This window comes from Salmo trutta, chromosome 8 (genome assembly GCF_901001165.1).
Source record: "Salmo trutta chromosome 8, fSalTru1.1, whole genome shotgun sequence".
NCBI lineage: Eukaryota > Metazoa > Chordata > Actinopteri > Salmoniformes > Salmonidae > Salmo > Salmo trutta.
The window spans coordinates 24,953,406-24,965,810 of NC_042964.1; the positions used below are offsets into that span (position 1 = coordinate 24,953,406).

At 41.6% G+C, this 12,405-nt stretch overlaps 1 protein-coding gene across 1 annotated transcript; it reads right to left on the reverse strand.

Annotated features, from left to right (window-relative positions):
- Positions 1-2,349: 2,349 nt before the first annotated feature.
- On the reverse strand, positions 2,350-12,039 carry LOC115198583 (ankyrin repeat domain-containing protein 46). Its single transcript, XM_029760633.1, has 6 exons — positions 11,840-12,039; positions 10,964-11,049; positions 6,760-7,016; positions 6,180-6,338; positions 3,452-3,563; positions 2,350-3,170 (listed from the first exon to the last, which is right to left on the reverse strand). Exons 2-6 carry the CDS (start codon positions 11,015-11,017, stop codon positions 3,066-3,068), a joined length of 687 nt encoding a protein of 228 aa, XP_029616493.1. The 5' UTR covers positions 11,018-11,049; positions 11,840-12,039; the 3' UTR covers positions 2,350-3,065.
- Between the last annotated feature and the right edge of the window lie 366 nt (positions 12,040-12,405).

Below are 12,405 nucleotides of genomic sequence, written 5' to 3' on the forward strand. Positions count from 1 at the left end.
CAAATCCAGAAGCTGTCGCGCTCACGGTCACCCTCAAAGTTGAAGAAAAGCCCTATGGAAACATAGTGACATGGTCACAATGGATAGTGGCAGTAACGTTAGTGATTCATTTTTTGGGTATTTCTGAAGGCCTATGGTTAGGAGTGAATCCCCCAGCATGTGTATTACCTCTCATCAGTCTCATCCGAAAATGGGGATCACACTCAGATAATGATAGTCAGGACAGGTCAGAGTTGACATGCATGGAAGGAGAGGGTGAGAGTCCTACTGATGTGATGGAGAGGGGAGACTGGTTGTCCAACTTCCTCTTCAACGACAATGGGGTTACTTGAGGGCATTTCACACAACTGAGCCGAGTCGAACTGCGCTGGAGGAGGATATTGTCTCTACCGTCAGAGACCGGTGAAAAGCCCCACTGGAGGCTACAACTGAAGGACTCGCTTCTGTCCCTACATGACTGCCCATCGCATCGAGGGACAGTGTACCTGTGCCAAAGTCCGGTGAACTAGTGAATTGCTTGAAGGATTTATATAGTCTTTTTGCATTGTACAAGGAACTGTTAGATATTTTGATTATTATTATTATTATTATAACACAAAGCAATTGAACTATTCTAAATTTATTTTCTTACATGCTTTTTTAGTTCCATTTTGCATTTGTGTTCATTGGGCATCCAAGTTTCTTTTTGCTTTAGAAACTGAATTAACACAAAGGTTAATTCATTTGTAGCTCTGAATTTTACACATGATTAGTTCACTTTCCACATCAAATTATGGATTAAACTTAATCTTATTCTACAAGATAAAATACACAGAACAATTGAACCAAAAGGTTAAACAACATGGTTTACAATATGTGATGTATGCTACAATTGACATGGCAAAAAACAACAACATAAAAACAGAATATTTAGAATAATCTTCAGAAAATTACATTTTTCTATTTGGTAGCCTACAGCTGTTTAACAAGGTTTTCAATAAGCTGTCAACTAACTGAACACAAAATGCAGCAAATATTTATTTTTCTTTCAAAAGGCACACAATCAAGGTGCTACTTACTCGACAGTTAATTTTGTACTCGACTTGGTGATGGAAGAGGGACCATGACATGACACATCCATTTTTATATACATTACATTCCCATGCAAATCGACACTTGCCTGGTCCCAGATCTGTTTGTGCTCTTGTCAACTCCATTGCAGTCATCATCAAGCAACAGCATGACAGTTCCATAAAGGAGTTGGTAAGACAGCAGAAACAGACTGGGCACTCAGGCTAACTCTACACACTTGGTTGTATTTCAGTTGGATTTTTGGTCTTCGCAAAATTCCACACAATAGTTCTAGTTTGATTATCATTAATAGGGAAATTCTGAACTGAAGTGTGGGTGAGAGACTTGTTAAAACAGTAAGAATGGAAATAAACCAAAAATATTATCTTTGTAAGACCGTTTGACCATGTTGCGTAAATCATTAAACAAAAAGGGACTTAAAAAAACAAAACAATATTAACATGAATAGAACTTATCAAAATACGAGTAAACTATACAAAAAACGAACTATAGAAAACTACAGAACATAACACAGAAAAATATATATATTGTGACAACATTAGGAAAAAGGTCCACAACACAACAATTTCTCTTCTTATAAACCTGAATAGTGTCAACTACATTAGATATGCAAAGTTATGTAACTTAATATTACTATGAAACCGCATGATGTCAGAATTGCAGTGGTGTAAAGTACTTTTTGGGGGTATCTGTACTTTATTATTTATATTTTTTTGACAAGTTTTACTTTACTACATTCCTAAAGAAAATAATATACTTTTTACTCTATACATTTTCCCTGACACCCAAAAGTACTCGTTACATTTCTTTGCTTAGCAGGACAGGAAAATGGTCAAATTCACACACTTAACAAGAGGGCATCTGGTCCTGCCTACTGGTTCTGATCTGGCGACTCACTAAACACACCTGCTTTGTTTCTAAATGATGTCTGAGTGTTGGAGTGTGCCCCTGGCTATCCATAAATGGAAGAAAAAAAATACTAGAAAAATCTGATTTGCTTAATATAAGGAATTTAAAATGATTTATACTTTTGATACTTAAGTACATTTTAGCAATTACATTTACTTTTGATACTTAAGTATATTTAAAACCAAATACTTTTAGACTTTTACTCAAGTAGTATTTTACTGGGCGACTTTCACTTGTCATTTTCTATTAAGGTATCTTTACTTTTACTCAAGTATGACAATTGGGTACTTTTTCCAGCACTGCAGAATTTGATATTTTTCTCTATTCCAGAAAAAGAAAACGGTGACAAATTCACACCACTGTACGATATTTGGTTGATTTAGTCATTTATTTTGTCATAGGGATTACTAACACGTGAAATGATGTGGATTCTCATTCATAACGGGCCATGTTGAGAATGTTAAAAGCAGATATTATAGTACACATATACAGTACAAAATGCAGGAAATGCAGACTTCCGGGGTTCTGCCCAGTAATATCTCCTTTCTCCTGAAGTGTACACTCGTTCACGCCTTCTCACAAATCTAAAAGCATTGGATTAGTGGAGGCATGGGTGGATGTTTTAGCCATATTCGATATACCAGCCAAATCCTTTCGAATTGGTCAAGGAAAGTAACAAGTGCACACTTTCGGAGAAAGTAGAGATAATTGGGATGTGGCCCAGCTGGGGAAAAGCCACTGATAACCATCACATATGGGCAACAAGCCCTGGCTAGTCATGTCAATCACAACGACAACACATGAGAATAAGCATTACTCTGCCCTCGGCTAGAATGGTGCTGGATTGTTAAGGTAAGGGTAGTCTCTAAGGTTGGAAAGGGAATGTTTTGCAGGAATTATGTGAGTGTGCATGTGTGTGCGAGCGAATCTAAAAGTTAAACCATCCACCCACCCCTTCCCAATCTAAACCCCAGCGCTTCCTTGCATGTCGCCACCAAACCTTCCGTTCTTGTCCTCTTTTTTTTATTTTTATCCCCTCCTTCTTCTATCTGTGTCCCAGTTCCCGACCATCCCTTTCTCCCTCCTCAGTGTACCAGCTCCAGTTGGCTGGCGGAGAAGGGCAGCACCCCGCTGACGTAGTAAGCGATGCCCAGGGAGAGCAGGGCAATGACCACCAGTAGTAGCAGCACCTGTGACAGAGTTCGAAAAGCATCCTTTATTGTGAGTTTCACCAAAACTGAGACACCAGGTTATATACACACACAACGCGGCCATTTCAAGACCCCCTATTGGCTACGTCTGCGGTGTTACTTCCTGTCTCTGGCAAAGCGATTCCGTTGCTACGCAGGAGATGCCTAGCTTAATCAATCCGATGGGGGGGGGGGGAAAACGTTTGTACGTCATGTCACAGAACAAAAGTCCAATCTCCTTGCACTGCTAAACATCTGTGACGCTGCAACATGTTACTTACCCTCCAGAAGCCCAGGTCCTCTACAAACTCCTGCCAGGTGGTCCTGAAACTGGACAGTACCCCCTCACTGTTCTGGAGGTTGGGGTTGAGCAGGGAGTGGCTCTCCATTGCACTGACAGGGAGAGAAAGAAGTAGCCCATGGTCCAATTTGTAAGTCGCTCTGGATAAGTGCGTCTGCTAAATGACTTAAATGTAAATGTTAGCTTACATGCCACCATGACATAACTTGATATACACAGAGTATTCTAAACATTAAGGCACATCCTTCTTTCTATTGAGTTGCACCCCACTTTGCCCTCAGAACAGACTCAATTGGTTGGTGCATGGACTCTACAAGGTGTCAAAAGCGTTCCAAAGGGATGCCGGCCCATGTTGCTTCCCACAGTGCTGTCAAGTTGGCTGGATGTCCGTTGGGTGGTGGACCATGCTTGACCCGCACGGGGAACTGTTGAGCAAGAAACAACCAGCAGCGTTGCAGTTCTTGACACAAACCAATACGCCTGGCACCTACTACCATACCCCGTTCAAAGGCACTTCAATATTTTGTCTTGCCCATTCACCCTCTGAATGGCACACAAACAATCCATGTCTCAAGGCTTAGAAATCCTTCATTAACCTGTCTCCTCCCCTTCATCTACACTGATTGAAGTGGATTTAACAAGGGACCTTAATAAGGGATCATAGCTTTAACCTAGTCAGTCTGTCATGGAAAGAGTAGGTGTTCTTAATGTTTTGTATAGTCAAAAGTTTGGACATACCTACTCATTCAAGGGTTTTTCTTTAGTTTTCCTTTTTTCTACATTGTAGAATAATAGTGAAGACATCAAAACTATGAAATAATACATATGGAATCATGTAGTAACCAAAAATGTGTTAAACAAACCAAAATATATTTTATATTTGAGATTCTTCAAAGTAGCCACCCTTTGCCTTGATAACAGCTTTGAACACTCTTGGCATTCTCTCATACAGCTTCATGAGGTAGTCAATTAACAGGTGTGCCATGTTCAAAGTGAATTTGTGGAATGCCTTAATGCGTTTGAACCAATCAGTTGTGTTGTGACAAGGCAGGGGTGGCATACAGAAGATGGCACTATTTGGTAGAAGACCAAGTCCATATTATGGCAAGAACAGCTCAAATATACAAAGAGAAACAACAGTCCATCATTACTTTAAGATATCAGTCAATCCGGAAAATGTCAAGGCTTTTGAAACCATCAAGCGCTCTGATGAAACTGGCTCTCATGAGGACTGCCACAGGAAAAGAAGACCCAGAGTTACCTCTGCTACAGAGGATAAGTTCATTAGAGTTACCAAATAAATGCTTCACAGAGTTCAAGTAACATCCACATCTCAACATCAACTGTTCAGAGGAGACTGCGTGAATCAGGCCTTCATGGTCAAATTGCTGCAAAGAAACCACTACTAAAGGACACCAATAAGAAGAAGAGACTTGCTTGGGCCAAGAAACACGAGCAATGGACATTAGACCGGTGGAAATCTGTCGAGTCTTTGTGAGACGTAGAGTAGGTGAACGGATGATCTACTCATGTGTGGTTCCCACCGTGAAGCATGGAGGAGGTAGTGTGATGGTGCTTCGCCGGTGACACAGTCTGTGATTTACTTAGAATTCAACGCATACTTAACCAGCATGGCTACCACAGCATTCTGCAGCGATACACCATCCCATCTGGTGCTTAGTATGACTATCATTTGTTTTTCAACAGGACAATGACCCAAAACACACCTCAATTCTGTGTAAGAGCTATTTGACCAGGGAGAGTAGCTGACCTGGCCTCCACAACTTATTTTTATTTAACCTTTATTTAACTAGGCAAGTCAGTTCAGAACAAATTCTTATTTTAAAATGATGGCCGAACCCGGGCCAAAACCTGGTGTCGCCCTATGGGACTCCCATTCACGGCCGGATCACCCACAATCACCCAACCTCAACCCAACTGAGATGGTTTGGGATGAGTTGGACCGCAGAGTGAAGGAAAAGCAGTCAACAAGTGCTCAGCATATGTGGGACCTCCTTCAATACTGTTGGAAAAGTATTTCTCATGAAGCCGATTTGAGAGAATGTCAAGAGTGTGCAAAGCTGTCATCAAGGCAAAGGGTGGCTACTTTGAAGAATGTAAAATATATTTTGATTTGTTTACACTTTTTTGGATACTACATGATTCCATGTGTTATTTCATAGTTTTGATGTCTTCACTATTATTCTACAATGTAGAAAATAGTAAAAATAAATAAAAACCCTTGAATGAGTAGGTGTGCCCAAACTTTCGACTGGTACTGTAGATAGGAGTGGCTTTCCGTCACACTGAGGGGGGAGAGAGGGGAGATGGTGGTAAATATGACAGACAGTGACATTACTTATATATACACACACACTGAGATTATCGGAGGAGCGGAGAGACATTGAAGATAGGTTTGAAAACCAGTACACAGTGACGCAAATTCATTCATATTTTATATGCTGCACTTCTGTTCTAGTCTCTCGCTCCCTCTTGCGAGTGTGTGTGAAATTCGGAACTACAACACACGTACTACAATAGTCACCCCCTGTGGAACCCTTTCACCTCGTGCTACCCCGTCCCCGCCTCTCCCCTCCTCACCTTTTGCTCTCTGCCATCTCCAGCTTAGAATGGGTGTAACAGAGTTAAGAACACTCGCGTCGCCTAATTGCTAGCTTGCAGCCCCCCCCAACCTCCTCCTCCCTCACCTCTCGCTCTCAGCCATCTGCATGGTCTCCAGTTTGGAGTGGGCTCCTCTGTTGAATCCTTTAACTTCCTGCTCCTCCAGGCCCTCCAGCAGACGGATAGCGTCCTTGTTCACCCCGCGCCTCTTGGCCAGTACCAGGGGAGTCGACCCGTTGTGGTTACTGAGAAGGTGAAAGGGAACGCTTGGATGTTAAGATTGTAAAAAGAGGTGCTGGTGCTTCTTTCAGATGCTACACCTACATTTACTGTCCTGTATTAGTCCATGGACCATGGAGTAGAAATGGGATAAAGGAAAATAACGTTCAGGATGGCAATAACCTGAATATTGGGGGGGGGGGGGGGGGGGGTTGTTACGTTTGCTAGTTTAATGTCTTGGATGGTCCATGACAATGCACATTTTATCAGAGGGTAGGCTGTCACTGAGGCTCTGAACCATTCCAACACTAGCTTTTACCCCTCTCTCCTTCCCTTTCTCACCAGATATATATATCTAGACTTGAGCCACTTTCAGCATTCAAGCTCTTAAAAAAAATTATAATAATGGCACTACCCCTCCCTCCAACCCCCAGCCCCTCTTCTTACCAGATGTCTATCTTGAGGCCGTTGGACACCAGGAACTGGATGGTATCCACATGTCCACAGAGGTGCAGGGCTGTGTTACCCTGGTAGTCTGTAGCCAGGAGGTCTGCCCCAAACTTATGGAGGAACCAACAGATGTCCACGTTCCCCCTGGCAGCCGCTAGGTGCAGGCCCGTACGACCCCGGTTGTCCCGTATGTTTGGGTCGCAGCCCGTCTCCAGTAGCCGCTTGGCGAAAGGCAGGTCCCCGTCAATGCAGGCCTGCAGTTAGAGATTTGCCTTTATTTAACCAGGTAAGTTATTGAGAACACATTCTCTACTGGGCAATACCGTGGGAAAGTCAACTTGAGCATCCACAAAAAAATTGTCATTTCATTGGCCATTTAACTAACGACATGTGTTCTAGCTAAGATTCTCTTGGAAAATATATGCTGAAATGCATTTATCTACATGGCAGTACAATTTTAGAAAGAAAGATGAGAGTGTTTATCAACAATCTGAATAGCCCTGGAGTATTTTTTTTCTCCAAATGAAATGCACTAATGTACTTGTCCTCTTGCTCAGTTGTGCACCGGGGCCTCCTACTCCTCTTTCTATTCTGGTTAGAGCCAGTTTGCGCTGTTCTGTTAAGGGAGAAGAACACAGCGCTGTACGAGATCTTCAGTTTCTTGGCAATTTCTCACATAGAATAGCCTTCATTTCTCAGAACAAGAATAGACTGACGAGTTTCAGAAGAAAGTCTTTGTTTCTGGCCATTTTGTGCCTGTAATCAAACCCATAAATGCTGATTCTCCAGATACTCAACTAGTCTAAAGAAGGCCAGTTTTATTGCTTCTTTAATCAGAACAACAGTTTTCAGCTGTGCTAACATAATTTCAATTGGGGTTTTCTAATGATCAATTAGCCTTTTAAAATGATAAACTTGGATTAGCTACACAACGTGCCATTGAAACACAGGAGTGATGGTTGCTGATAATGGGCCTCTGTACACCTATGTCAATATTCCATTAAATAATCAGCTGTTTCCAGCTACAATAGTAATTTACAACCTTAACAATGTCTACACTATATTTCTGATCAATTTGATGTTATTTTAATGGACAAACAATGTGCTTTTCTTTAAAAAACTAGGAAATTTCTAAGTGACCCCAAACTTTTGAATGCTAGTATATGTATGTATGTATGTATGTATGTATGTATGTATGTATGTATGTATGTATGTATGTATGTATGTATGTATGTATGTATGTATGCATGTATGTACACACACACACTGAACAAAAATATAAAACACAACATGAGAAGTGTTGGTCCCATGTTTTATGAGCTGAAATAAAAGTTCTCCGAAATTTTACATACGCACAAAAAGCTTATTTCTCTGATTTTGTGCACAAAATGTGTTTACATCCCTGTTAGTGAGCATTTCTCCATTGCTAAGATAATCCATCCACCTAACAGGTGTGGCATATCAAGAAGCTGATTAAACAACATGATCATTACACAGGTGCACCTTGTGCTTGGGACAATAAAAGGCCACTCTAAAATGTGCGGTTTTGTCACACACAATGCCACAGATGCCTCAAGTTTTGAGGGAGCATGCAATTGGCATGCTGACTGTAGGAATGTCCACCAGAGCGGTTGCCAGAGAATTCAACGTTCATTTTTCTACCATAAGCTGCCTCCAACTTCGTTTTAGAGAATTTGGCAGTACGTCCAACCGGCCTCACAACCAGAGACCATGTGTAACCATGCCAGATCAGGAGCTCCACACACATCCGGGGGCTTCACCTGCGGGATTGTCAGAGATCAGCCACCCAGACAGCTGATGAAACTGTGGGTTTGCACAACCAAAGAATTTCTGCACAATCTGTCAGAAACCGTCTTACGGAAGCTCATCTGCGTGTTCGTCGTCCTCACCAGGATCTGACTTCAGTTCTGCTTCGTAATTGACTTCAGTGGCCAAATGCTCACCTTCGATGGCCACTGGAACGCTGGAGAAGTGTTGTCTTCACAGATGACTCCCGGATTCAGCTGTACCGGGCAGATGGCAGACAGCATGAATGGCGTCGTGTGGGCGAGTGGTTTGCTGATGTCAACATTGTGAACAGAGTGCCCCATGGTGGCGGGGGGGGGTTATGGTATGTGCATAAGCTATGGACAACGAACACAATTGCATTTTATGGATGGCAATTTGAATGCACAGAGATACCGTGATGAGATCATTGTCATGCCATTCATCCTCCACAATCACCTCATGTTTCAGCATGATTATGCACGGCCCCATGTCGCAAGGTTCTGTACACAATTCCAGGAAGCTGAAAATGTCCCAGTTCTTCCATGGCCTGCATACTCACCAGACATGTCACCTATTGAGCATGTTTGGGATGCTCTGGATCGACGTGTACGACAGCGTATTCCAGTTCCCGCCAATATCCAGCAACTTCACACAGCCATTGAAAAGGAGTGGGACAACATTCAACAGCCTGTTCAACTATATGCGAAGGAGATGTGTTGTGCTGCATGAGGCAAATGGCATTCACACCAGATACTGACTAGTTTTCTGATCCACGCCCCTACCTTTTTTTTTTAAAGGTATCTGTGATCAACAGACACATATCTGTATTCCCAGTCATGTTAAATCCATAGATTAGGGCCTAATGAATTTATTTATTTTTGTTCAAAGTAATTTTTTTTTGGAGGGGGGACGCACAAAACAATTAAGACAACAGGGATCTTGATCCAGGAGGGGATTGAATGTCTCTGCTGTAACCAAGAAGCTTGATCTTGACATCTAGCCACTTAGCAAGTTAGCAAACCAAATGTATAGCTGGAGCCCTGAGCTGGATATTATTTATTTGACAAATCTTGGGTTTCTTATAGTTATACTTAACTTATAATAAATTATTATTTAAATGGTATTGAAAATCATACCATCAGTATTTCGAAATATACACATTATATCGTATAATGGGGTATCGCCCAAGCCTAGTATAGGCACATGTAGATTGTCTCATTTACATATTTTGCACAATATTTCAGAAGAATTGTAATACAAAAAAATCGTATATTTACCCACATTTTTTTTTTTTTTTAACCTTTATTTAACTAGACAAGTCAGTTAAGAACAAATTCTTATTTACAATGATGGCCTACAACAGCCAAACCCGCCGTTGTCTGGGACTCACAATTTTCTTATAAAAGGCTATCCATGTTTTGACCTAAGACTTACAAACTCACTACTTTTACTATTATGTTTAGTCTCCCCAAAAAACTTGTCCATTTCATGTAACATCCATAATGCTTCTTATTTTCACCAACATGCCAATATTTAGAAGTCTGCTTTTTGGGGGGTACACTCCTCCAAGGGGTACTATAGCCACACACATCAAAAGTTTCATTTACCTTTTTGTGAGACATTAAAGTTGTGATTTTGAGTGCAAATGTAATGTCCATAACGCTGGAATCGCCCTACTACAATAACGACCCGGGATGAGTTAGATCAATAATAGTCAATTGATGGTGTCTGTATGGCTTTCAGAACATTTGGGAATTGAACATTTAAAACCCCCAATTTAGTGATATTTTTCATCTCAACTTAAGAGATATTTTCTACTGCTGGACAGAGATCTAAGTTTAAATGATTTATTTGGATTCAAAGTATGTACAGCTTTTCCGCCCCACAATAGATAAATAACCATTTGTTTATTTTGCACGCACACCTTTTATTGAATTTTGCTGGTAAAAAAAAAAATGTTTCAGTTTATAAAACAACTTTGATTAGGCTAATCGTTTTATCAACCCTAGCAACCATCAACTTTAAAGACTGGGGTGTATTCATTCGTGCACACCATAGCTAAATGTTTTGCAACCAAAAAGGTTTTTCAACAGAAGCGAGAGTTTCTTATTGGCCAAATTCAGGTACCTAGGTCCCTCCACGTTTTGTCCCATTTGCATCAGTTTGGTTCCTAGTGAATACACTATTGCCCAATCCCAAATTGACCCCCAGACCCTACACCCTATGCACGTGTGGAGATCTGAGAGGATTTGACAGGTGTAAGCAACATGGTGAAAACTCCACTTTTGCAGTGAGCAAGTGGATCTATTACCATATTGTTTACGCCCTTCAAATCCTCTCAGATCTCCACAAGTGCATAGGGCGTCAGGTCTAGGGGTCGATTTGGGATTGGCCCCCTTGTGTTGGACTCTACCTGCAGCAGGGGAACGGAGGTCTGCGACGAGTCGTTAATGAAGACATAGGACATGTCCGAGTGGGTGTCAGAAAATTCCAGCGTACCTGAAGAGGGGGAGGGAGGGTGACGGTAGCGGGGAGAAGGGTGAGAGGGAGGTAGGAAGGAGTAAGGAATGCGGAGGGAAGAGGGTGAGGAGGGTAGGAAAGAGCAAGAAAGAGGGAGGGAGGGAAAGAAGAGAGAAGAAAGGGATGGACGGAGGGAATGAGAAATTGAGACAGGAATGTTTCATTTTTTAGGCCTCTGTAGAGTGTTGAGGCAGTAACCAAAAGGTAGCTGGTTCAAATCCCCAAGCCGGCAATGTGGAAAAATCTGCCCTTGAGCAAGGCAGTTAAATCCACAAAAACAACTGCTTCCGGGCGCCGATGACGCACTGGTGTCGATTAAGGCAGCACCCCGCACCTCTGATTCAGATCGGTTGGGTTAAATGCGGAAAACACATTTCAGACGAATGCATTCACTTGTGCAACTGACTAGGTATCCTCTTTCCCTAGCTTGCTGTCTTGGCAAGATAAAATGAAAAGCTAACGTTATGTTAACTTGCCTTGACGTTAGCTAGCTAACGTTAGCTGGCTGATATTCTTATGTTTATGTAACGTAGCTAACGTTTGTTAGCTTACTAGCTAGTAGGCACATTGTTATTACAAAAACACAGAAATATCTACTAAATACGGTAGCTAGCTAACGTTATTGACATCGAATCGGTTCACGATCCAACATACCCAGCCAGCTAGCTAGCTAGTACCAAACGAATGCTAGCTAGCTAACACACTCGTAATAACGTGACAACAAGCATTTGTCGAGCTTATTCAGTTGTTAGTGATGTTAGCTAGTTACCTGTTTAGGTGTTCCAAATCAGAGGAGAAAATCTAAGTTCGCTTTTCTGCTAAGCGGTGTGTTGTTGTGGTGGATGCTGAACCAGCTGTGATTTTACAACAGCTCAGCGCAAACTGGCTTACTGTCTGGGTGTAATCATTACGCCGATTCTGTTGCAAAACGTTTTGCAATATAAATAGTTTACTCCGACGGCACAACGCAAACGAGAGTTTCTATTGGATAAATTAGGGTCGGTCCCCCCCCGTTTCGTTCTATTGCTCCATTTGCTTCCGTTTGGTTCCTAACAGTAAATGGTTCCCGTAATTAATACACCCCTGCTTTTTGCGGCAGAGGAAGAAGGCTATCTCTCAGAATGTGATCTATCAGTCAATCTGCATTTCTAGTAGGCTTAAATATACACATTATTACTGTGGAAAGATACATTAATATACAAATCAGTTGACCTAGACAGAAATGACCAACCATGTAAAGCATTATGGAATTCAACATAAAAACTTTGCCATTTTGTTGTCATTTACCAGATACTCTTATCCAGAGTGACGAGTGCATACTGCAATACATTTTAA

Excerpts from the sequence above, each read along its gene's own strand:
- LOC115198583 (XM_029760633.1), bottom strand. The coding sequence starts at position 11,017 with ATGTCCTATGTCTTCATTAACGACTCGTCGCAGACCTCCGTTCCCCTG. Across the intron at positions 6,339-6,759 it reads GGCCTCAAGATAGACATCTG|TAACCACAACGGGTCGACTC; the intron begins GTAAGAAGAGGG and ends TCACCTTCTCAG. Across the intron at positions 3,564-6,179 it reads CAGATGGCTGAGAGCGAGAG|TGCAATGGAGAGCCACTCCC; the intron begins GTGAGGGAGGAG and ends TCTCCCTGTCAG.